Here is a 25,348-nt window from a genome sequence, read left to right on the forward strand (position 1 = left end):
TCATATAACAACTTTCTTTGGAAGACTCCGTGAGTTAACCATAAGGTGCCAAAATACTTTTGTTCTTAAAATTTTGTGGAACAGTTCAATTAGACATACAAGTCGAATATAAAGAAATTCAAGAACAGATGACAAACAAAGTCATTAACATCTTTCAGTTTGAAAAGGGTTACAAAGCCATTTCTAAGGCCCTGGGGCTCCAGCAAACAGTGAATCACACAATAAAAACAAAATACCAACAAACACCTAGGAGGACCTGGGAGACTTGCCATAATTGATGGAACCATGAATTCTGCTCTCTACCAACTGCACTCAAACACACTTGGGTTATGCATCAGGATAATGATCTGAAGCACTCAGGCAAGTCCACCTCTCAATGGCTCAAAAATAAACAAAATTAAGGTTTTGGAATGGCCTAAAGTCCTGACTTGAATCCGAATGAGACGCTGTGGCGTGACCTTAAGAAGACAGTTCAAGCTTGAAAAATATGGCTGAATCTGCCACTTGTATTTGCTAAAAGATGAGAGTTGGTACCGTGTTAGCCGTAGAATTACAGGAGACAAGTGGAGTTTGAATGATTACCTTTATTGGCTAACTGAGTGAATTGCAAGCTTTCAAGACCTCTCAGGTCCCTTCATCAGGCATGTTATTTGCATTTGGGAAAACAAAGTCATGTTCATGTGCTCTTTATCAGGAATTACTCCGCTGATCCTTTGATTTGAATGTTGAAATGACACAGGGAATGCCAACCACGGGCCGTCCGAAATCTAATCTAAAGGGCCGCTGGGTGCTGATGCAGCCGGCTGGCGCTACTTTAATAGTTCTTTTAAAAATGTAATATGGCAAGCCGGATCGGCTATTAAATGAAAAAAAAAAGTATTAAAGTAGCGCCGGCCGGCCGCATCAGCACCCAGCGGCCGTGTGCGATGGCCGCCTAGTGATGGGAGCAGCGTGAGGGGTAAAAGCTCCGCCCCATCGCACGGACCTTTCGCCCCTCACGCTGCTCCCATCACTATGCGGCCATCAGATTGTTGGAAATCTAATCTAAACAGCCGCTGGGTGCTGATGCTGCCGGCCGGCGCTACTTTAATACTTTATTTATTTTTAATATGGCAAGCCGATCCGGCATATTAAATAAATAAAAAAAGTATTAAAGTAGCTCCGGCCAGTGGCATCAGCACCCAGCGGCCGTTTAGATCAGTTTTCCAGCAGTCTGACGGCCGCATAGTGATGGGAGCAGCGTGAGGGGTGAAAGGTGAGTGCGAGGGGCCTGATCTAAACGGCCGATGGGTGCTGATGCCACTGGCCGGAGCTACTTTAATACTTTTTTTATTTATTTAATATGCCGGATCGGCTTGCCATATTAAAAATAAATAAATAAAGCTACTTTAATACTTTTTTTTTTCATTTAATAGCCGATCCGACTGCTGGAGCACCGGATGTCGGGTCACTGACATCCTGTATACATAGAAAACAGTCTGTTGCTACCAGAGGATGGAGGTCTAGACTAAACCCCCCAAAAGTGGAAGTAGAAGGTTAGTAAACCAATTTATTTTTGTACAAGCTATATAATATTTTTTTGTGTCACTTCTGTCCCCAATCAGCCCCCCATGTCATTGCTGTCCCCATCCAGCTCCCCAGTGTCACCTCTGTTCCCAATCAGCCCCTCCCAGTGTCACCTCTGTCCCCCTTCAGCCCCCGTGTCATTGCTGTCCCCATTCAGCTCTTCAGTGTCACCTCTGTTACCAATCAGCCCCTCCCAGTGTCACCTCTGTCCCCCTTCAGCCCCCGTGTCATTGCTGTCCCCATTCAGCTCCCCAGTGTCACCTCTGTCCCCCTTCAGCCCCCGTGTCATTGCTGTCCCCAATCAGCTCTTCAGTGTCAGCTCTGTCCCCAATCAGCCCACTTTAAGGTATGATCCTGTTAGGGTACTCATATTAGCCTTTAAAATTTTCCTGCTGCTGTGTACTATACTTCCCATAATCCTCAGCCAGTATCATGGGGGACATTTAACTGGCTGAGCATCAGGGGGACATTAGGTTTTGCTTTTTTTTACCATTCTTTGTTGCTCTTAAATTTACTTATGTTGAACCACATTTGAATCATATTTGTATTTTTATAATGAATATGCGTTCAGGAAAAGATGGGCATGTATGGTGGGCTGATTCGTGGCACAACGGGCATATATACACACACACACACATACATACATACAGTATATATCTCACATATACAAACAATTATCGATAGGATTTTGGTAAAATAAATTTATTGAATTAAATAGTACGTCTATTCATCAAAGTGTCCTTTCCTTGCAGCCAAGAGACCGATTTGGAAATGACGTGTAATAAAACACTAGTAATTTACATTGTATTACTTTATTTCTAAATCAATATTTTAAATTTATAAAATATTTTTGTGATTATAGGAAATAATTCTACCTATGTTTTATCATCACCAAGGCTGCACCTAATGCTGAGTCTACATCATTTCCATAGACCAAAGGGAATGGGAATATCTTCTCTACTTCCTGCCTTAACACCTCGTTTCGGGCCAGTGCGCTGCCACTTCCAATTATCCTTTTTACCCCATATTCCTGAAGTCGATGGGAAGGCAGCATAGCATGCAAGTTTTCTATGATTCCGCGGCAGAGAGCTCTAGTCACATGACCCAGTGAAAGGTCAGTGGCTGCAATGTTTGACACAGATGCGTGGCTGTTGGGTGTGTGTCTCTCACCAAAGAGTGTTGGACAAACCGTAAGACACGTCTCACTTTGAGACAATGCAGCTTTAATCGCCTGGGCATATATTTCAGAGTCGGGAATATTTAGACCTACAAAACAGAGAAGAGAAAAAAGAAACAAAGCTGTTGGTGGATACTTTTATGAATGTTACAGCATTTTAGGTAACAGTTAAAAATCCTTGTGCTAACAAAATGAAACCAATCATCACAAAATTTGTTAAAAATAAAAAGACGGTTTGATGCAGATTTGAGTAAAACCAAGAAGTCCCAATTCTTTAAAAGCCATTTCTGCCTTGGGGAGTAAAAACAAATGTTTTGTGCAGATTTGTAGTGCAGGGAAAGTGGCACTGGACTAGGTGAGTTCCCTGTCATGGGAATATCACAAGCTTGCTATCCAAGCAGTTATGACTGTCAAGTAGGGGTGGTATCTTCTAACTCAGAGACCAGATGGGAGCAAGTGCTCCAACAACCTGGCCATCCCTGCAGCATGAGGTGAAGGCTGATGGACTTGGTGAGAGTCCCCCACAGCAGGGGTTAATACTGGGTTTGCCTTCCTTTCCAAATTTTGCCCTTGACTTCTGTGAGATAGTGTGTGCATAAATGTATCATTGTGCAAGTTAATTGTGAAGAATCCACAGAGCATCTTTTACACAATTATAAAGCTCTAATACACAGAAGTAAATGGCTCGTGTTGCCTGCCTGTAATACCATAGTAGACTAATGAGAAGGCTACAGAGGGGCTCAAGAAAACAAAAAAAAAAACAAAAAAAAAGCCTCTGAGCGAATAATTTTTTTAATTTATGCATTTATTTTTAATTGGGTTTTTTTTACATTTCTCCTGATCAGGTGGACAAGCAAGGCTCATTCACCCCCTTCCATATGCACACTGACACACACACACACATATATATATAACACTTACACACTTTAGTAAACACACACTTACACACTCATGCTCACACACATGCTCACACAATCACACATTCATGCTTACACACACACACACACTTATACATATGCTCTCATCCTAACATACATACATAATGCTCCCTCCCACCATCATCCCTGACCTCACTCACATCTTTCTTTCTGGTGCTTGCACACTGTGCAAGCAGAATCGCTATTACCAAGTAACCTTGTATTACTTGACCCTGCTGCCTTCCTGTTTCCCCAGATGGCCGAGCTGGTCCAAAATTATTACCGGTGCTTTGTAAACAATTTTGTAATTGTGACCCTGCCCTCTGGGCCAGCCCGACCCTTGTCCGGACCGTTATTAAATTGTCTTTTCTGAACATCAGTGGTGGAGACATTGTGGGTGGAAAAATAATATATCATACAAAATAAAGATAGCACCAAATGTCTCATATGTATATATACATACATTTTTATCTTTAGCTACCCAAAAAGCTTTGCCATCCATGTCTAAAGAGTTTTTTCCTCTGTATACAAAAATACAACAAGCCCTACTGGTAAATTAAAACACAATAACACAATTAGATAAGTGCAGACTGATCTCAGGGCATTTGTCATTTCCTGAAGTCATTAGCTGATGTGTTGTGCAGACAACAACTGAATTCTGTTCTCTTCTCTTTTATGGTAAAAAGCATTCCTGTGGGTTTCCTTGTAACAGAAAACAATTTTGCTTTTGAATCTGCAGATTTGCCTAATCCTTTGGGTATTATGACAAACAAAACACAAAATGTCAAGGTTGTTGTCTCCGAGTATTCCGATTGGAATTACTAGAAAATGTAACAAAAGAGTAAAAATCAGAGTCACATGATAATATACATGATAATTCCCCTAATTGTGTTACTAAAAAGCCTTACAGAATGATATAGTTAAGTTCTGTATGCCAGAGGGGTGAGAAACGCACCTCCTCAGTTCAGCTTTCGGAAACACAAAAAAATAAGAAAAAGTCCCTACAAATAGCCTGGGTAATCACCAAAAAATGTAGAAGAAGAAAAAAGACTTTTCAGTTATTTTTACCCAACACATCAGTACTTGTACCAACTTATCATAGCTGGGAAGCTCCCAGGGCAGGGCCAGCAACACACATTGGTGGGGATATATATTTTCAAGGGACATGGTTAGTCTTGTGAACCTAGACAGAACTAGCAGCTGATAAGGGAGCTTCCAGGTGTGGAAATAATGTGCACGGTATAATCGAGTAAACTTCCCTTATTTATTCATACATTAGAAAGTGGCACTAGACAAACCGTTTGCCTACAAGTAAAAAGCGTAGGGAATTTATTAGGTGCGTGCATTTTATTCTGCTTGCATCTGTTACTGTATGGTGTTAGAAGCCAGGTTTGTCAAGCCTTGCCATACACTAACACACTCGCTGGCTCCTAGATCTCAACCAAACTTGTCGATCGCTGTTTTAGAGGGATGATCTATACAATGATGCAAACACACTAGTCTGTGTCCCTTGCGCCCTTTCTAGAGGGGCACCTGGTGCTGATGTGAAAATACTATATTTTTGGCTCCAGACAAACACTTAAACTGCGAATTCAGCTTGTTTCATATATATTTCAATGCAGGCCCGGACTGGGACAAAAAATAGGCCCGGGCATTTAAGACTGAGCAGCCCATTTTTATTTATTTATTTATTTATTTATTTATTGTTAAACCAAATTCTGACAAATATAATATACCATTTCTTGTTGTCTATTAGTTATATTTCAGCATGCTTTTGTCACTATAATCAATTAGCATTACATAAATATATACCGTATTTGCTCGATTATAAGACGACCCCCCAAATCTGAATATTAATTTAGGAAAAAAAGAAAAAGCCTGAATATAATACGACCCTATAGGAAAAAAGTTTTACCAGTAAATGTTAATTCATCTAAACAATTTTTTTTTAATAAAAGCTATGATTGAGAAAAATATTTTGGTTTTATTTCCTTCTAGTTTCCAACCTGCCCCCCAGTTATGCACATCTGCCCCAGAAATGCCTTTTACCCCCTATATGCCACTGTGCCCCATGATATACCTTTTGACCCCCTATGTGCCACTCTGCCTCCAGAAATTCCTTATACCCCTATATGCCACTCTGGCATTTAGAGGGTTAAAAGGCATATTATGGGGAAGAGTGGCATATAGGGAGGTTTAAGGCATTCAGGAGGCAGAGTGGCATATAGAGGGTTAAAAAGGCATTTCTGGAGGCAGAGTGGCATTAAGGGGGTTAAAAGGCATTTCACAGAGCACTCTGCCTCCAGAAATGCCTTATGCCCCCATTTAACACTCCCCCGCCCCCCCCAACTTACCAGTGCTTCTGACTTCCCTGTCATGTAGCCGGGGCAGCGTGTAGATCCCACGCACTTACGCTGCAGCCGGAAGGAGGTGTGGCTAGCAGCGGGCCTTGTCTGCGTCCATCGCGCAGACCTTCCCCGGCTGTCAGAGATCAGAGTTCCCCGCACTGGCACCGGCGCGGGGAACTCTGATCTCTGACAGCCGGGGAAGGTCTGCGCGATGGACGCAGACAACGCCCGCTGCTAGCCACACCTCCTTCCGGCTGCAGCGTAAGTGCGTGGGATCTAAAAAAAGTTTTACTAGTAAATATTAGTTAATGTAAAAACTATGAGAAAAATGCCTCTTGTTTATATTTTTTTTTATTTGCCAACCAGCCCCCCAGTTATGCACATCTGCCCCCAGCTTGCCACACTGCCCAGGAATGCCTTATACCCTCCTATATGCCAGAGATGCAACTGTGCCCCCTGATATCCCTTATACCTCCTATATGACACTCTGTCCCGTGATATGCCTTTTACCCCCGATATGCCTTATACCCCCAGATATGTCTTATGCCCCCCAGATATAAGAAAAACTGACAGCACTAAAATAGGTATGAAAATATATGCTTTAATAAATAGACAAAAAAAAATAGAGGATAATACATAATACAATATCAATATATATAAATATATGGACAATACAAGCAATAAATCAAATATTACATCTTAAAAAAAAAAAAAAATAATAATTAAAGAATGCACATAATTAATAGATCCCGAAAAAATTATATCTGCCCACCAGGGGTTAATATATCAACAGAAGAAACATGGGGCAAATAAGCAAAAAAATAAAGATAATACTCCAGGCTAAGCTTACCCAGTGGCGCTTATTTGCCCTGTTTTTCTTCTGTTGATATATTAACCCCTGTTGGGGCAGATGGAAGTGAAGTAGTGGAAGTTGCGCACTAAAATCCAAATTCCCCGCAGCACTGCAGGGGACCTGGATCCTCTCTCGCATCCAGTCACAAACTAAGAAACTCAGACCACGCCAACTGAATTGCGGCGCTCAGCCAATCCTCTAGGCTGAGCAATGTGACTAAAAAAAGTCATCATACACGGGACCCCTGAAGCCACAATCTAGTGCCACAAATCCTTTTTAATAAGATACGCAGGTTGAAATAAAAGTAAATAACACAATACCTTTACTTTTGCTGGGCCTAGAATGTTTTGACCTCTGAAGTGACAAATTCAGGAGGGCGTTTTATCTCTGGATAAGTAAAAATTAAATAGTTCAATTTAATCCTACAGAAAGTAAAGAGCCAGAAAACAGATGACTAAATACACATCAGGACAGGCTCTGCCACCCACTCAGTCACACACACACACACACACACACACACACGGACAGGCTCTGCCACACCAACACCTAAACACAAACACCAGGACAGGCTCTGCCACACTGACACCCGCATCCGGAGGGTTTCCACGGACGCTTTCCCTTTGATTTAGGTGATGGCCGCAGCTGGCTCTCTTGTGTATTGATGCTGCCAGCCCCCACGTGTATTTATGCACTCAAGAGAGCAGCCCCACTTTAGTATTGATTTATGTGATGCACTGATGCCCCAGCCAGCACTCGCTTGTGAATTAATGCCCCCACACCCTTGCGTATTGCCCCGTCAGCCAGCCCTACATTGTGTATTTATGCCAGCCACCCCCCTTAGTATCAAATCAGACCTGGCACCCAGACCTGCCTAGGACCCAGATTGGAAGAATAGGACTTGCCATCTTTGGCCCCAAAACAGCCCGCCTGTGGCATCTTTGGCCCCAAAACAGCCCGCCTGTGGCATCTTTGGCCCCAAAACAGCCCGCCTGTGGCATCTTTGGCCCCAAAACAGCCCGCCTGCGGCATCTTTGGCCCCAAAACAGCCCGCCTGCGGCATCTTTGGCCCCAAAACAGCCCGCCTGCGGCATCTTTGGCCCCAAAACAGCCCGCCTGTGGCATCTTTGCCACCAAAACAAGGCTGTTTTGGTGGCAAAGATGCCACAGGCGGGCATCTTTGCCACCAAAACAGCCTGCCTGTGGCATCTTTGCCACCAAAACAGCCTGCCTGTGATATCTTTGCCCCCCTTACACATCCATGCTATCACACACACACATATTAATTCACAAATATTTACTCACTAATTCACAGATAATCCATTCACTCATTCAGATATTCATACATTGATACTCATTAATTCCCTCATTCAGACACTCATTTACATATACTCATTCACAAACATTCATTCACTCACTCCTTCACAGATACTCATTAATTCACTCACTCAATCTCAAACACTCCTTCATGCAGCCTCCCCTTACCTGAACAACTGAAGATTTAAAGAGTACGTGCCGCTCGGCGCTCGCAGACCAACCTGTTCTTCTGCACAGGAGGAAGCAGATGCGCAGCAGGGTCATGTGACGTACGTCACGTGATTCTTTTGGATTCCTGCGTCCCCGGCATCCTCGGCTAGCCAGTAAGTAGCGGGCCCCAGCGGAATTAATCGTGGGGGTTGCACTAGAGTGGCGGGCCCGGTCGCAGCTGCTGCAGGGTTAAGGGGCAGGTGCCCCTTTTGCCCTGCGTTATAGACGGCCGTAGAGGCCCAGTCAGTCCGGTCCTGACTGGGCCTATTTTAAGGTAGGGGCTTGGAGCTGCAGCTCCATCAGCCCCTAAATCAATCCGGCCCTGCCGCGGCCCGGCCCACCGGGCAAATGCCCGGTGTGCCCGATGGCCAGTCCGGGCCTGTTTCAATGTGATTATATTATATGATCAAAGCTGGGAACATTAAGAAATCGGATTTATGTAATTAATGAATCAAAGGCTTTTGTTTTCCCTATGTACTTACTACCTAGAGGTATCCCTTATTTGTAAAATGTAAGATTACTCATGGCATCATAGACTTCTGCCAATATTTCTCTTGAGTTAAAAACTGAAAACTGGACACAATTTTGGCAGCAATATCAATCATTAACTAAAAAGGTTCTATTTATTGCATAGATGCAGTGGGTAGAGTGAGATGAGTAAATACAGATTCCAGGATTGTTCAGTGAGACACAATGTCCGATAATTTATCACATTAAAGTTCAAAACAATTGGGATGCACAATGGGAACATTTCAGCGGATCAGACTTATCATTGTTAATGATGCCATCATCTCCCCGTCTACTCATGCACGCTGTCTTGGTGTCACCCTTGACTCCGACCTTTCGTTCACCCCCCTACATTCAGTCTGTCTCTAAAAACTGTCGTCTCCATCTTAAAAACATTGCCCGCATCCGTTACTTCCTAACACAGCGTGCCACATAGGCTCTTGTACAATACCTGATTATCTCCCGTCTTGATTACTGTAACTCTATCTTAGCTGGTCTCCTAACCGGTCTTTCCGCTCTTCCAATGATCTCCTTCTATCCTCTCCTCTGATTCCTAGCTCTCATGCACGCTTACAAGATTTCTCAAGGGCTGCCCCTATCCTCTGGAATGCCCTCCCCCGGTCTATATGTCTCTCCCCCTGCCTTCGGTCCTTCAAAAAATCCCTCAAGACCCACTTCTTTAAGGATGCTTATAATATTGCACTATAACATATTCCCTTAGCTCACCTCTCCTAGTCCCTCTAATGCAATACTTACACTAGTGTGGCTGGTCCATCCCTTACAATGGCACTTTTACTTTTTACCTATTGTGTAATACACCCTAAATCCCTCTAGACTGTAAGCTCGTTTGAGCAGGGCCCTCCTCACCTGTTGTCTCTTTAAGTCAATGTGTTATGTTACATACCACTTCTTATGTCCTGTCTGCCCATTGTACAGCACTACGGAATTTCATGGCGCTATATAAAATAAATAATAATAATCCTTCTTACAAGCAGTGGCGTCGCTACAGGGGGGCAAGGGGGGGCAATTGCCCCCCCTAGGATATTCCTTGCCCCCCTGCCGAATTTGGAGCCACCCAGGACAGTCCCCTTGACTGCTAACGACGGCATGGTGCCGTCGCTAGCAGTCCCAGTCAGGTGCTAACGACGGCACCATGCCGTCGCTAGCACTATCTTACCTTGATGGAGGTCTGTGGACCCCCATCACCACCTACCCCGGCGATCTGCCCCTCACACTGAAGGGCCACCCGATCCGGCCGGTGACGGCACGCGCAATGACGCGATGACGTCACCGCGCAACTTTATTAATAACTGACAATTGTCAGTTAAAGCGGTATGGGGGCATGCTGCTTAGATGCCTGTATTAAAATTACGTTAATAAATTAATAATTTAATAATTAAAAAATTACGTTAAAAAAAAATGTAAAAAAAATGATTTCAACATAAAGTAGTTAAACTTTAAAAAAAATAAAAGTTTAAGTATTCTAGCTAAATGATCACTGTGGTAGCCAACGTTACCACAGCAATCATATAGCTATAAAAAAAGTCACATTCCCTTTTTAAAAATGGCCGATACTAATTTTTAATCCCATGGCAATTTTGGAAATCCTGATGAACTGCAAATATTATTAAAATCAGCCATTTAGCCTGTGCGGTACGTGAGTAACCATCTTATCCCTGGAGCTCCTTGCATTTTTACTGCAAAACTTATTTTTGCTGTAAAAGTGATTTTTTTTTTCTCCCTTTACCATCATTTCTTTGGGATTGTAAGGGGAAAGAATGGTATGTGCTTCTGTGAGTGAATGTATGGAAAGTATGGTGTGTGCTTCTGCGAGTGAATGGAGATATGAAAGGCGTGTGAATGATCAGTAATTAGGGTTGAAGCCTTGACGTGGCATTACTGCTCATGTAGGAAGTTAAATTATGGCACAAAAAGTACACATTTGCAAGAACTACACCCCTTGGCGCATCAAATGAGGGGCTGCATGTGTTTCTAGTACAAACCTGGAGTGCGCTAGACACAAATGAACATGTCGCTATGGATAGAAAAAAAATTTTCTAGCCAAAGCGACATATTCCATCATTATTTGTGCCCTCAACTTTTGTCCTCGAAATACATGTAGCCCCTCATTTGAAGCTCCAAGGGGCGTAGTTTCTTAAAATGGATGAATTGTCTGAATGAGGGAGAGCATGAGTTAATGTGTGGATGAATTGTCTGAATGAGGGAGAGCATGAGTTAATGTGTTTGTGTGTATCATAGATGTATAATTGTGGAAGGGCAAAGATGGCACTAGCAGGATGTTTGAGCCTTGGGGACCGAGATGGCACAGGCCGGGTGTACATGGGACAAAGATGGCAAATCGTATGTGTGTTATCTGGGTGCTGGCCAGGTTCTATGTGGACAGTGTGGACGCCAGGGCTTGCTTTGGGGTGTGCAACCTGTGATCTATGCCTGTAATTTAGGGGGTTTTAAATATACCTTTAATGCTGTGTTTTTATGTGAATTCCAATTGATCTGTACCTGCAAAGCTTGGTCTTCTGTAGATCCATCTGTATGTTATGTTTCCATACATTATTTATGTATACCTGCAAATACAGGGTTTGTATGTCTTGTTCAGTTGATTAATACCTGCAATGCTGTTTCCATGTATTTATTTGATCTATAGCTGCGATGCTACGTTTCATATATTATTATTGTATACCTGCAAATACAGGATTTGTATGTCTGATTCTGTTTATTTGATATATACCTTCAGTGCTGAGATCACAAGTGAATTTCAGTTGATCTATACATGCAAAGCTGGGTTTGTGTGTTAATGTGTTGATCTATACCTGCTACCGGCAGCAGGGTCTAATATATATATATATATATATATATATCGGCAGCAGGGACTAATATTAATATATATCGGCAACTGGTGCTAATATTAATATATATGGGCAGCAGGGGCTAATATATATATCAGCAGCAGGATCTAATATTAGGCCCTGAAATCATTTAGCGCAAAAGTTAAGGTATTGTGTTGTTTAAAGGATTTCAAGGATTAGTCGTACTAAATTGTGGCTTCAGGCTTCCCATGTTGAATGATCAAGTATTGTATTGTCCAATAACAAAAGTATCATTCCATAGCACATTACTTTTGGCAATATATATATATATATATATATATATATATATATAATATATAATATATATGTTTTTTCAGTGGTATGATTTAATGGTGGGAATTATTAATGCCCCCCCAGTTTGACTGTGGTATCTTGTGTGCCCCCCCTATATACTGTTTCTAGAGTCGCCACTGCTTACAAGGAAGGCCGGATGTGGGTAGGCCACTCAGGGTTGAAGAGCTGGGTAGTACAAACTAATACAGGACTACTGAAATTCACTATGCTTCTTACCTAAGTCAGAAATCCATCGGGACAACATTGCAACAAATGATGCAACTACATTTCCTCCATTCAAAGATGCTGCCACTGCTAGGTAACGATTATTAAAGTAGGGAAAATATGCTACAGCTTCTCCAGAGCGAGGGACGTCTTCTGGCTGGAAACCTTCTGGCATGGAAAATGTCAGCTGTGCCGATGTGCTTACATTAAGGACTTCATTCAAAGATGGATTGGGGAAAAAAACAACAACAAAAAAACATCATAATGGGAAACTGATTTTTTTTTTAAGATCCAAACACAAGCAATTCTTATATTTATTTTACACTACTTTTAAGAGTAAACAAGCAAAGCGGTGTTTTTTAAGGAAAATGTCCGCAAATGCAGTTTATTCTAAAGTTTTATATTCTTGTGGATGTGCATTTCATACAAACAGAATTCGACGGCAGATAAGAACGAATCGGCCTATCTAGTCTGCCCATTTTAACGCTTAACGTTTTATACAAGTATTCAAAACAAACGAGAGATAGTGCCAATTCACTGGTATAAATGAAAAAAGCCACTGAAGAATGTGGTGGTACCTTTATATTTTGGAATAACATTTAGTAATTCTTGAAGTGTGTTCAAGAGTAATAGCTTTTCAGTTTTTATGAACTCTGTGTTGAAAGCTACTGCTATTACATGTGTGTTTACATATGTTATATGGTTAGTCCCAGTTTGAAATTGGTCTGTTCTATGATTGATATTCCATTGACAAGTTTGAGGGGTGTTCTCAGTGCTTATGTTATATTCGTTGTAGTAATCTTGTTCCTGTATAATTTTTGTTTAATGTAGCCAACAGTGTTTTTAGATGATTGTGTTTAAGGTCAATGCTTTGTTTAGTGCAGATTGGGTAGAAACTGGGGCTGTAAAGGTGGTTTTATCGTTCTGTTTAGTATGGCTTTGGACTTAGGGACAAAGGGAAGCTGATACTTCTGAAAGCTCTTCCAAAAAACCCGGAAGGTAAATTTTTTGCATCTCGATAACTAGTATATACATTGTGGGTATCTGGTCATATATACTAACATGCCTTTAAACTGAATAAAAAGAAGCACATAAACATGAACAGTACTTACATTTTACAATACACTACTACATACTACTTTTGTAAACATACCAGTAGGACACAATATAAGCATGATATTCCTACCTGCATCTGTGCTCTCAGAAGCAGAAGAATAAACGGAACACTGAAAATCTCCCAAGGCGACTCCGACTTCTGTCCCTTGTGAGATACCACACCATTCACAAGACAACTTCCCAGCTATACATCCAGAATCCTCAATATCAGGAAGCAAAACTATGGGAAATCGTGAGGCTTCTAATCTGGAACAAGACAAAGATATAACCATCTAATTTGGACTTCAAAATGGTGCTATAATAGAATTTTATTTTTTTTTATAAATTACACATTTATTCAGCTGAATAAAAAACATCTTTTTTTATAAAAAAAGAGAGGATAAGTTTGGGTATACAGTGATAAGGAGCACAGAAGTCAAGGTTTCAAGTGACAGACCTTGCTCTCTGTTAATGTTGGGCTGGTTAGAGGGAGATCAATGGTCCTGCAACTGCTCATTGAGCATCAGGCGCCCCCTCACAGCTAAGCCGGAGACAAGTGCCTCACCTTTGGTACAGTTCTGTAATGAACTAAAGTTTGTGCTTTCCCCTTGGACCCCAGAATCACAAGTAGTGCCTCTTCTTCTCAATATGGAAACACAGAGCAAGGGAAACGGGTAAGGCACCTTCTAGAGCACCACAGACGCAAGATGTGTTAACTGTCATATATGAATACAGAAATACATACAAAATAAATACAGGAAAGTAAGAGAATGAGAACTTACAAGTCAACGTTCCAAGTTTTGGTCCTGGTGTTAAAATATCCCCAGCTAGCAGCATTCTGGACAGACATTTTAGGCCTTTCAAGTCCACATAGCATTGAAACAACATAGTCCTGAATGGTACCTGCAGCATCGTAACACTGAAGGAAATCTTGCCTGTTTAAAAAAAGCTATATGACTAATAACTCAAAGATCATTATATCATGCTCTAGTTTAATTTGAATGTTTTACTTTGAAAAGTGAAACATTAAATTATTAAAAGGAAAATAACATAAAATTGGAGAAACACAAACACACGCTGAATCATTTTTCAACTTTCTAATATACTGCAGCATAACAAACAATTTGTATTATTGCTGAATGCCCAAACTCTTCCTGGAAATATTTCTTTAATGTAAAAATGTTCCTTATTGACCATTTTTCATGGCACGAAATAAGGCTATGAGTGGTTGTTACCATATAACCTGGAAAGAATAAAATGACAGATAAGATTTATTTGCCTAAAATACTAAAGAGTACAATCAATGTCTTGTGTATGTGGGACAGTACTTTTAAAGAAAATTTGTGCGGATGATAATACGTCACATATCGTGAAAAATAAGCTTACTAGAAATAAAATGATTTCATGTAAATGTTACCGAACTGCATAAAAGTGAAATAGACAAGTGAAATAATAGTCATTTTAACTGCACATAAAGCAAACACGACAAAGAAAACAAACAAGCTAAAAGAAAATTGGTTCAACCTTTAAAGGGAAACTCCGGCCATTATCTGCACTTTAATGCATACGACAGCGGTATTGTCTATTTTGCAAATGCATGAGATTGTGCTTCAATTAGACCCACTGCACAGGTGTACAAAAGTACCTAGCCATGCAGTCTGCATTTACAAACATTTGTGAGAAAAAAAAAAGGTCGTTCTGAAGGGCTCAGTGTCATCCCTGCTAGATATTCCGCGGTCAACTGCAAGTGGTATTATTGTAAGGTGGAAGCGTTTAGAAACAGCAGCCACTGAGGCTCATTGTGTATAAAAGTCGCCAAGAATCTGCTGATTCTATTCCGTTCAGCACAAAAAACGTGCGTCGGGAGCTTTGTGGAATGGGTTTTCATGGCCGAGCAGCTGCATGCAAACCTCACATCACCAAGTATAATGCCAAGCATCGGATCAAGTAGTGTAAAGAACACCACCACAGGACTCTGGTGCAGTGGAAACCTGTTCTATGGAGTGATGAATCTAGCTTCTCTGTACAGCAGTCTGATGGGCGAGTCCGGGTTTGGCTGATGCCAGGAGAACGCTTACCTCCAGTGAAGCAGTGGCGTCGCTACAGGGGGGCAAGGGGGGGGCAATTGCCCCCCCTAGGTTATTCCTTGCCCCCCCCTGTTGCCCCCCCGCCGAATTTGTAACCACCCAGGACAGTCCTTGACTGCTAACGACGGCATGGTGCCGTCGCTAGCAGTCCCAGTCAGGTGCTAACGACGGCACCATGCCGTCACTAGCACTATCTTACCTTGATGGAGGTCTGTGGACTTCCATCACCACCTACCCCGGCGATCTGCCCCTCACACTGAAGGGCATCACCGGGGCCCGATCTGCCCGGTGACGTCTCGCGCAACTTTATTAACAAATGACAATTGTCAGTTAAAGAGGTATGGGGGCATGCTGCTTAGATGCCTGCATCTCAGGCATCTAAGCAGCTACATACCCCCAACATATACCATTGGAAAGGTAATCACCTTTCCAATGGTATATAGATTGTAAAAAAAGAATAAAAAAATATTAAGTTAAAAAAAAAAAATGTTAAAAAAATGATTTGGTGGTCTCTAAAGGCAGATAAAAAAAGATCAAAATTGCCTAGAGACCCCCAAATTAAATTATTTAAACATAAAGTAGTTTAACTTTAAAAAAAAAAAAATTCTAGCCAATGTTACCACAGCGATCATATAGCTATTAAAAGTCACATTCCCTTTTTAAAAATGGCCGATACTAATTTTTAATCCTATGATCCCTTTGATCATGGGGTTAAATTTAGCCAACGGTAGAGGGAGGCAATTTTTGAAATCCTGATGAACTGCAAATATTATTAAAATCCGCCATTTAGCCTGTGCGGTACGTGAGTAACCATATCATCCCTGGAGCGCCTTGCATTTTTACTGCAAAACTTATTTTTGCTGTAAAATTGATTTTTTCTTGTAAGGGATTGTAAGGGGAAAGAATGGTGTGTGTGCTACTGTGAGTAAATGTATGGAAAGAATGGCGTGTGCTTCTGTGAGTGAATGGAGATATGAAAGGCGTTTGAATGATCAGTAATTAGGGTTGAAGCCTTGACGTGGCATTACTGCTCACGTAGAAAGTTAAATTATGGCACAAAAAGGACACATTTGTAAAAACGACATCCCTTGGCGCATCAAATGAGGGGCTGCATGTGTTTCTAGTACAAACCTGGAGTGCGCAAGACACAAATGAACATGTCGTTATGGTTAGAAAAAACATTTTCAAGCCAAAGCGACATATTCCATCATTATTTGTGCACTCAACTTTTGTCCTAGAAATACATGTAGCCCCTCATTTGAAGCTCCAAGGGGCGTAGTTTCTTAAAATGGATGAATTGCCTGAATGAGGGAGAGCATGAGTTAATATGTAGATGATTTGTCTGAATGAGGGAGAGCATGAGTTAATGTGATTGTGTGTATCATAGATGTATAATTGTGGATGTTTGAGCCTTGGGGAACAGGATGGCACAGGCAGGGTGTATATGGGACAAAAATGACAAATCTTATGTGTGTTATCTGGGTGCTGGCCAGGTTCTATGTGGGCAGCGTGGTTGGGGTGTGCAACCTGTCATCTATCCCTGTAATTTATGGGGTTTAAATATACCTTTAATGCCGTGTTTTTATGTGAATTCCAATTGATCTGTACCTGCAAAGCTTGGTTTGTGTGTTCTTCTGTAGATCCATATCTGCTATGCTGTTTCCATACATTATTTATGTATACCTGCAAATACAGGGTTTGTATGTCTTGTTCAGTTGATTAATACCTGCAATGCTGTTTCCATGTATTGATTTGATCTATACCTGCAATGCTACATTTCATATATTATTATTGTATACCTGCAAATACAGGATTTGTATGTCTGATTCTGTTTATTTGATATATACCTTCAGTGCTGAGATCACAAGTGAATTTCAATTGATCTATACATGCAAAGCTGGGTTTGTGTGTTAATCTATACCTGCTATCGGCAGCAGGGTCTAATATATATATATATATATATATATATATATAGGCAGCAGGGACTAATATTAGGCCCTGAAATCATTTAGTGGAAAAGTTAAGGTATTGTGTTTAAAGGATTTCAAGGATTAGTTGTAGTAAATTGTGGCTTCAGGCTTCCCATGTTGAATGATCAAGTATTGTATTGTCCAATAACAAAAGTATCATTCCATAGCACATTACTTTTGGCAATATATATATATATATATATATATATATATATATATATATATATATATATATATATATATATATATATATATGTGTGTGTGTGTGTGAGTTTTTTCAGTGGTATGATTTAATGGTGGAAATTATTAATGCCCCCCCAGTTTGACTGTGGTATCTTGTGTGCCCCCCCTATATATTGTTTCTAGAGTCGCCACTGCAGTGAAGGGAGATCTTATTGCTTCAGCATACCAAGACATTGTGGACAATGCTCTACTTCCAACTTTGTGGGGACAGTTTGGGGAAGGCCCTTTTCTATTCCAGCATGACTGTGCCCCGGCGCATAAAAGCAAGGTCCATACAGACATGGTTGGATGAATTTGGTGTACAAGAACTTGGCCGCACAGAACCCTAACCTCAACCCTATCAAACACATCTGGTATGAACTGGAACAGAGATTGCCTTCCCAGAAGAATGGAAGCTGTTATGGCAGCAAAGGTGGATCCAACTACATATGAATGACTGTATTTAGAATGTGATGTTATAAAAGTCCCTGTTGCTGTAATGGTTAGGTGCCCCAATACTTACTGCAAGTCAGCTCCAGTGCTGGCTTGGCGAACACTGTGGGCAGGGGGTCTGTTCTCACCGCTGTGCGCAGGAGTGGAAAGAACTCCCGCTGACTTCAAGTAGTCAACCCAGTGGCAAAAGCAATGGGACCATAGAGGAGGAGGACGGCTGCTTTAGCAGGGTCACCTCCTCTGTGGCAGGTAAGTGCTTTTGTTTAGTTTTTTTCCCTATCCACAGAGTACATTAATATGCATTTTACTATAGGGTGGGTGTCAGGGACACTAAACTGTCCCTTTAAACTAGCCTATGACATGCCAAAGAAGCATTTCAGCCTTTTTACAACATATTACCCTTTTCAGGATATTTCCATTATTAGACATAATTATTATACATAATTTCTTTTTACGTTAACAAATGATTTTCTTACTTGTGGCCTATTTATCCAAAATGCTTTTCCATCATATAGTGTTTTTGCGGTCAGTGATAAATCTAATGCTGTACAGCTAATAGATTAGGGTCTCAGCTCATATTAAATATGCATGGCTACAGACATGAATCATTCATCTTTAACCTCAATGAGCTGAGCAGCTGTAAACAAAAAATATATAGCACTTTTAAAAAGTGTTATCAAGGGAGTAATAATGGCTTTGATCGATATATGCAGGTTTATCTATGAAAGACAGAAGTGTCTAGTATTTAACCGTTATAGCAATTTAGGGGATTCAGTCCAATAGGACATTCTCTAAGGAACACCAACCTCAGGAAGAAAGCAATTTGTACCTACCGGCATGTAACCACAATAAATTAACCCTAAAAATGAACAGGTAAATGCAAAGATATATACAAAAAAAGACATATAGAGATTAGTAACTTTAGAAAAATATATGCCCTTTAATCAAAAAGCAAAAAAAATAAAAGGTACCTGTTTTGTAAATACCAGAAGATAGTCGCGCACCCAAAACCAGTCGCCACACAGAGATGTGAGTGTGGTTGAGGCAAAGAAGACAGGAACTCAGTGGTGCAACGGCCATCTTCCCAAGTAACAAGGTGACTGGCTTCTCTCGGCTCAAAAATTCTCAAATCTCCACTGTTTACCCAGTGGCAGCCTTTAAAAAGAATACAAAAGGTTAGGAGCAGCCATGTAGTTTTGCTTCTATGTAAAATAAATTCTATTTCTTTAAGGTAAACTAGGCTGTCCTGGAGGTGTAGGAAAAAATATTTAGGCTTCTGAGGCAGAAAAATTAAATGGGATAACTAGTCCATTAAAATGTTTTTTTTTTTGTTTGTTTTTAATGGAATAATACTATTAAAAAGAATAAGTAACTACAAGTTTAGAAGGTAGAATTCACTGTGCCAGATGCAAAGAACTTCCCAGTAGAACAGATGCACCTTAAGGAGGCAGCAATGGGACATCAAGATAAAGGCTCACTTTATTGGCTGTAATATAAGGAAAGTACGAACATTGCAATTTCTAAGTTTTTGTGCATAAATCCACACATGTAGCACTATTTTCATGAGAACAGGTAAAAGTATGACATCATTGTATCAGTGAGTTGATCATAGCTAAAAGGTAAGGATACTAGCTCCTTTTCCAGTTTTAATTGCGATATACGTGACTATGTATGTCTTGGATTGTATGGACTATATACTCCCCCAACAATTTATGTGTCATAATATACACACCTTTGTTGGAGGAGGATAATAGCTGAGGGAGTGGGCAAGGCCACCTCGGCCACGAGGGAGCTGCAGTGGAGGTCTGTTTGCCAGTCAGCTCCACCACTGGCTCTCATGAGATTTCCAGGGTGATCAATTCTGTATACACAGGCAGAAAGCATTCCCACCGATTTCAATGGAGCACACAGAATGCCTTTTATTTCCCACAGCTGTAGAGTGCACTTTAAAGTAATATATGTTTCATTGGTGGGACAGCATGGGAGATTTTAATGTCCCTTTAAGCAGATTCTTCCTTTACACCTCATTCACCGTGAGTGCCACATTCAAAAAAAAATAAACTGTTTTTATACCATGTTTATAAATTACATTTTTTATTAATACAATTTAAAAAAAGGGGATTTGTACAGTGCTATGGAATTTGATGGCACTATATAAAACAATAATAATTTCCTTCCACATCAACTAGCTTAATGTATACCGTGGAAACATTGCACAGATAGTACCGGTACTTCAACACCAACTTTGCTGTCTCTACAGGTGGACCTCTTGTGGTAACTGTGGTAGTAACTGTTCTCCAAGCTAGTTACTATAAATTTAGAATACACTTCTAGTCTAAAACCTTTAGTACACACACACTTACTCTAGGCTCACATTGTTAACCCAAGTCTCAGTAACAGCTTTTAAAGGGACAGTTTAAATTCCTTATCTGTATCATTGACAAAGGATCCATACTAACATACTAAAGTACCTCAAACATGCATTCATCACCAAAAATGGGAAGTCACTTGTAGTAAATGGGAATGCTTTTTGTATATGCAGAAGGGGAAGTCATTAGACCCTTTGGAACTCATGCAAGCTGGTGCTGGTGTTTGCCGGCAGTGAGTATGCCAATCATGCACACTAGAAGCAGGAGATTTCTTTGGCTAAACCAAGCCTCCAGGGAGAAAAGATTCTGGAACAGATCTATACATTTACAAGGGTAAGAAAATAATTTGAAAGGGATATTAAAGTTTTCCTTTGTTAGCACTGCGTATCACTGAGCAATGTGTTATTTGTAGGTTGGCTTCACTTTGCACAAAATACTTGATAAATAAATATTTTGGGTGTGCTACAGCTCTTAACACAAGAGGAAATTCACTGCCTGACACTGTATCAAGTACTCATCATGGCACTAGAATGTCTTGTACTGAATGCCTAATAGTTTGTACTCGTATCACTCAAACGGTACACCTTGGTTTGCTTTCCAGAACACAACTCCATGCATCTGTCCGGAGATTCCAATACGTGAAACTCTTTTCAGGTTCTCTCTGGGTAAAGCAGCGAGGCAGTTATTCAGAGCTTGTATTATCCGGCTGACATTCTGTTCTTTTCCCTGGAAGACAAGTAAATACTCTATAGTCCACTGTCACAATATTTAGAGAGACGCTCAATTGCATCTTTAGGAGAAGCTGCAGCTCCAGAGTTGTGTACAACACCCTCCATTGTGCAATTACCCCACTGGACCTCACACAAAAGCACCCCTGAGCACGAGATGTGTACGGCCGAATGACAATTAGTTAAGTTGGGTGCGCACAAAATACCGGAACATAGTAGGGGAATCTGATGAATCCTAACATGCATTTGCACAGTGACATAATACACGTTTAAGACACCATAATGACTTTGTGTCCCATTAAGCTGCAACAAGTAACCGACGTTTTAATTTTTTAACATTAGTTTCCTTTATTTGCAGAAAAAGTGTTAAAATCCCAAAATATTATATCTTAAAACATTTGATTATATGTAGTACTCTTGCGTAATCAGATAAAACCTTTGTACCAGTCAATATGAAATATGAAAGCTGCGTATGAGCCAATGCATATGTGTTCTGTCTCGGTTACATTAGCACAATCTACTAGACAAACACCCCTGCTCCTTATCCTACCGCCGCCTTGTGATAACCACCCACAAAAACCCTCTGAGCCAGGAAAACTACATGAAGATATTTAATTAAGGCAGGATTTCATTAGCACTGCGATGAAGAATCAGCTTTTTTGTGGCATTTGAACAGGGACAGTCACTCCATATCACAAAAACATTAGCAACCTACAAGTCTGTAAATAAAGAATGCACCGGGGAAAAAATAAACCGCAGCATTTCTTCAAAACTAAACGGGATTACTAGATCCAGCACTGTCTCTAATACTAATAATGTAATGACAAAGAGCGCCACCTGTTGGCTAACCCTGGTATAATTATCTTTTACTTTTTAAGCGCCAACAAATTACACAGCTTTGATTTCAAGTATTCTGTCCCCACAGCGAGTGTGACATGGGGTCACCAACAATGCAACAGTTGGGGTTTACCAATACAATGTATGCAGCGCGATGCAAGGGGTTAATTACCCAGAATAAATTATACAATACACGTTATGGAGAGGTATTGACTATCCCCATAAAATGACATTTTAACCAGGGGATGAGGAACAAAAGTATCATGCAGGGCAGAAGGGTATGATACGCAGCATACATTATCTATATGCAAATTTGGTTCGTAATTAAAAGCCAGTCTAAAAATGTAGGAGCCAGGTTTTTTTTCCACGATCATGTTTTTATTTCCATGTAGTTAAAGTTTCAGTGATATCTGCCCTCAAAGGGGATTCTCCACAATCCAAAAATAGTAAATAAATTGTAATTACAAAATATGTAATACATAAAAAAATGATTGAATAATACAAAAAACATTATTTGCCAAATATATTTTAATGATAATAAAGAATTGATAAATTGGTGAAAACATTAACCCATTTACTAAGCTGATAAATTAATACATTAAATTAGTAGCAAATCAAGTTAACGGTTAATTGGTAAATAATACATTTCTAACAATTGTAACATACGCTAACACACTCTAGCATCATACGGTGACAGACATATGCTAAAATTATATGCTGACAAACACACCAACACCATACACGCTGACATACATACACACACATATAACACACACACACACACTCTCTCTCTTTTCTGGCTCCTAACTCGCGTTGACCTGTGTGCGGGCTGTCTGCTGCCGCCTCTCTATTGGCACAGAGTCACATAACATGGGCAGCTGGATGTCCTCCACCCGCCTCAGCACCCCCAGGCAGCAAGGAAGGTGCCCCCCCCCAGGGGAGGGCTGGCAGGCTAAGGCCTGGGGGGCAAGTCTAGTCAACTGGCCCGTTGCACCATCAAAGCGGCTGCGAGCGACATTGAAAGCGGCCGTCGTGCGGCAGTCACTCCACCAGCGCCTAATGAAATTAAAGTGGCCGGCGTGCACGCACCGCATGCCTCAGCTCTTCATCCCACCACTTTTATGACGTGGGAAGAGGAGCTGAGGCATGGCCATTGGGTCTGACAGCCGCATGATGCAGGGGCGTACCTACAGTATTTGGCACCTGTGGCAGACCCTGTATGTGGCACCCCCCCCACACACACACACTTTAAAACTGCATAGTTTCTATGGTTAGGCAAACATTGACAGGGGTACAGCATATTTGTTATCATTATATGCTTAGGGATTATGCGGTACCACCGTCAATGTGTGCCTATACATTGAGCCAGACACTGACAACCCCTATCACTATATACTAAGCCAAACATTGATGTGGTGTAGGCTTACCACTTTAGTGACTGGCATAGTATATAGTAGGGATGCAACGAAATGAAAATTCTGGACTGAAACTAAAAATTCAGCATTCACTTGGCCAAAACTGAAAAAAAAAAAAAAACAACAACTTTAAAATACTTTATTAAAAGTAACACCAAAATTAGACAAAAAAATCAACAACAATATTAACATATATATACACACAAACACACATATATATAACAACAATCACAATCCTATCATGCCCAGGTTCTAGCATGTGCTGGCTGACTTAGCATGATAGGAGTGTGATTGCTGTTTGCAATTATATATATATATATATATATATATTAATACTGTCATTGAATTATTCTGTCCAATAAAAGTGTTAACACACCGAAGTTGGACCAAAAAATAATTTATAACAGCAATCACACTCCTATCATGCCTAGGCAGCCACTACATGCTGGAATCTGGGCATGAAAGGAATGTGATTACGGACTCCCTATGCCAAGCTATCCCCCAACACTTACACATCCATGCCATCTGAAACCCTCATTCACAAACATTCAGCATAACACCCATCACTCTCACACACTTACATTCAGCATAACACCCATCACTCTCACACACTTACATTCAGCATAACACCCATCACTCTCACACACTTACATTCAGCATAACACCCATCACTCTCACACACTTACATTCAGCATAACACCCATCACTCTCACACACTTACATTCAGCATAACACCCATAACTCTCACACACTTACATTCAGCATAACACCCATCACTCTCACACACTTACATTCAGCATAACACCCATCACTCTCACACACTTACATTCAGCATAACACCCATAACTCTCACACACTTACATTCAGCATAACACCCATCACTCTCACACACTTACATTCAGCATAACACCCATAACTCTCACACACTTACATTCAGCATAACACCCATAACTCTCACACACTTACATTCAGCATAACACCCATCACTCTCACACACTTACATTCAGCATAACACCCATCACTCTCACACACTTACTAATCCACTCTTTCCTACCTTTTCTTCTTTCACTCTCACTTTTCCTCCTCCTCTTCTTCCTGTCCTTCCGGTGCACTGAGCACGGAAGACGGTGGGCGTGGCTTCAATGTTGTGCTGCGTGCATCGTTTCTGAAGGCGTGCCGGCATGGTGGCACCCCTCAGATGAGCGGCAGCCGGGGCGGACCGCCCCCCTCCCCCCACGCCAGGTACGCATGACGGCCGCATTCAATCCTGCTCGCGGCCGCTTAGTTTTTAACTTTGCGGCCGCAGCCGCATTGAATGCTCGTCCGTCCGGCCCACCGGCCCGGATTTAGGCCTGCCCAGTCCGCCCCCCCCCCCCCGGGCTACAAGGGGGTGCTGAGGCGGGTGTACGGCATCCATGAGCTCGCATTATGTGACCGCGCAACGATAGAGAGACAGGACCAGGCAGCTCTCCACAAGGCAAGGGTGCATGTGTGTAGCAAAGTCAGTGAAGTTTCTTTACAGCATCCTCACCTATTGAATTATGCATTATGCAGGGCCAGGTCACCCATTCTTTCTGTGGAGGACTGTCAGTGTTAACCCTGAAGTGGAGGAGTTGAAACCACAATTGCCAACTCTCCATTTAGTGAATATAGTCCTTTTTACCAACATTTGGGCACAGCTATACCTACAGTACGTTTACACCCGATAACGCACGTCAAACTGAGCCGGCACCCCTCACCTGTAACCCCCAATCACACTGCACCCCGGCATGAGTATCTTGGCTCTGGCTGCACACCACATGCCCCGAGCCGGTGTCCAATAACACGGCTTTTACTGAAGAGGTGCCCACATCAATGCCCAACACCAGAGATTGCCCGTCCATCGTTTAAATGA

The 25,348-nt window shown here is 41.3% G+C and overlaps 1 protein-coding gene across 1 annotated transcript; it reads right to left on the reverse strand.

The window, feature by feature from the left end:
- Positions 1–2,437: 2,437 nt before the first annotated feature.
- Positions 2,438–25,337, reverse strand: LOC149286060 (sedoheptulokinase-like). Its single transcript, XM_089494489.1, has 7 exons — positions 25,194–25,337; positions 21,059–21,200; positions 19,077–19,260; positions 14,156–14,308; positions 13,465–13,640; positions 12,291–12,491; positions 2,438–2,832 (listed from the first exon to the last, which is right to left on the reverse strand). Exons 1-7 carry the CDS (start codon positions 25,335–25,337, stop codon positions 2,438–2,440), a joined length of 1,395 nt encoding a protein of 464 aa, XP_089350615.1.
- Positions 25,338–25,348: the final 11 nt, after the last annotated feature.

Source organism: Sceloporus occidentalis, unplaced genomic scaffold, assembly GCF_023333645.1.
Source record: "Sceloporus occidentalis isolate IW3139 unplaced genomic scaffold, rSceOcc1.0.p SCAF_72, whole genome shotgun sequence".
Classification (NCBI taxonomy): Eukaryota; Metazoa; Chordata; class Lepidosauria; order Squamata; family Phrynosomatidae; genus Sceloporus; species Sceloporus occidentalis.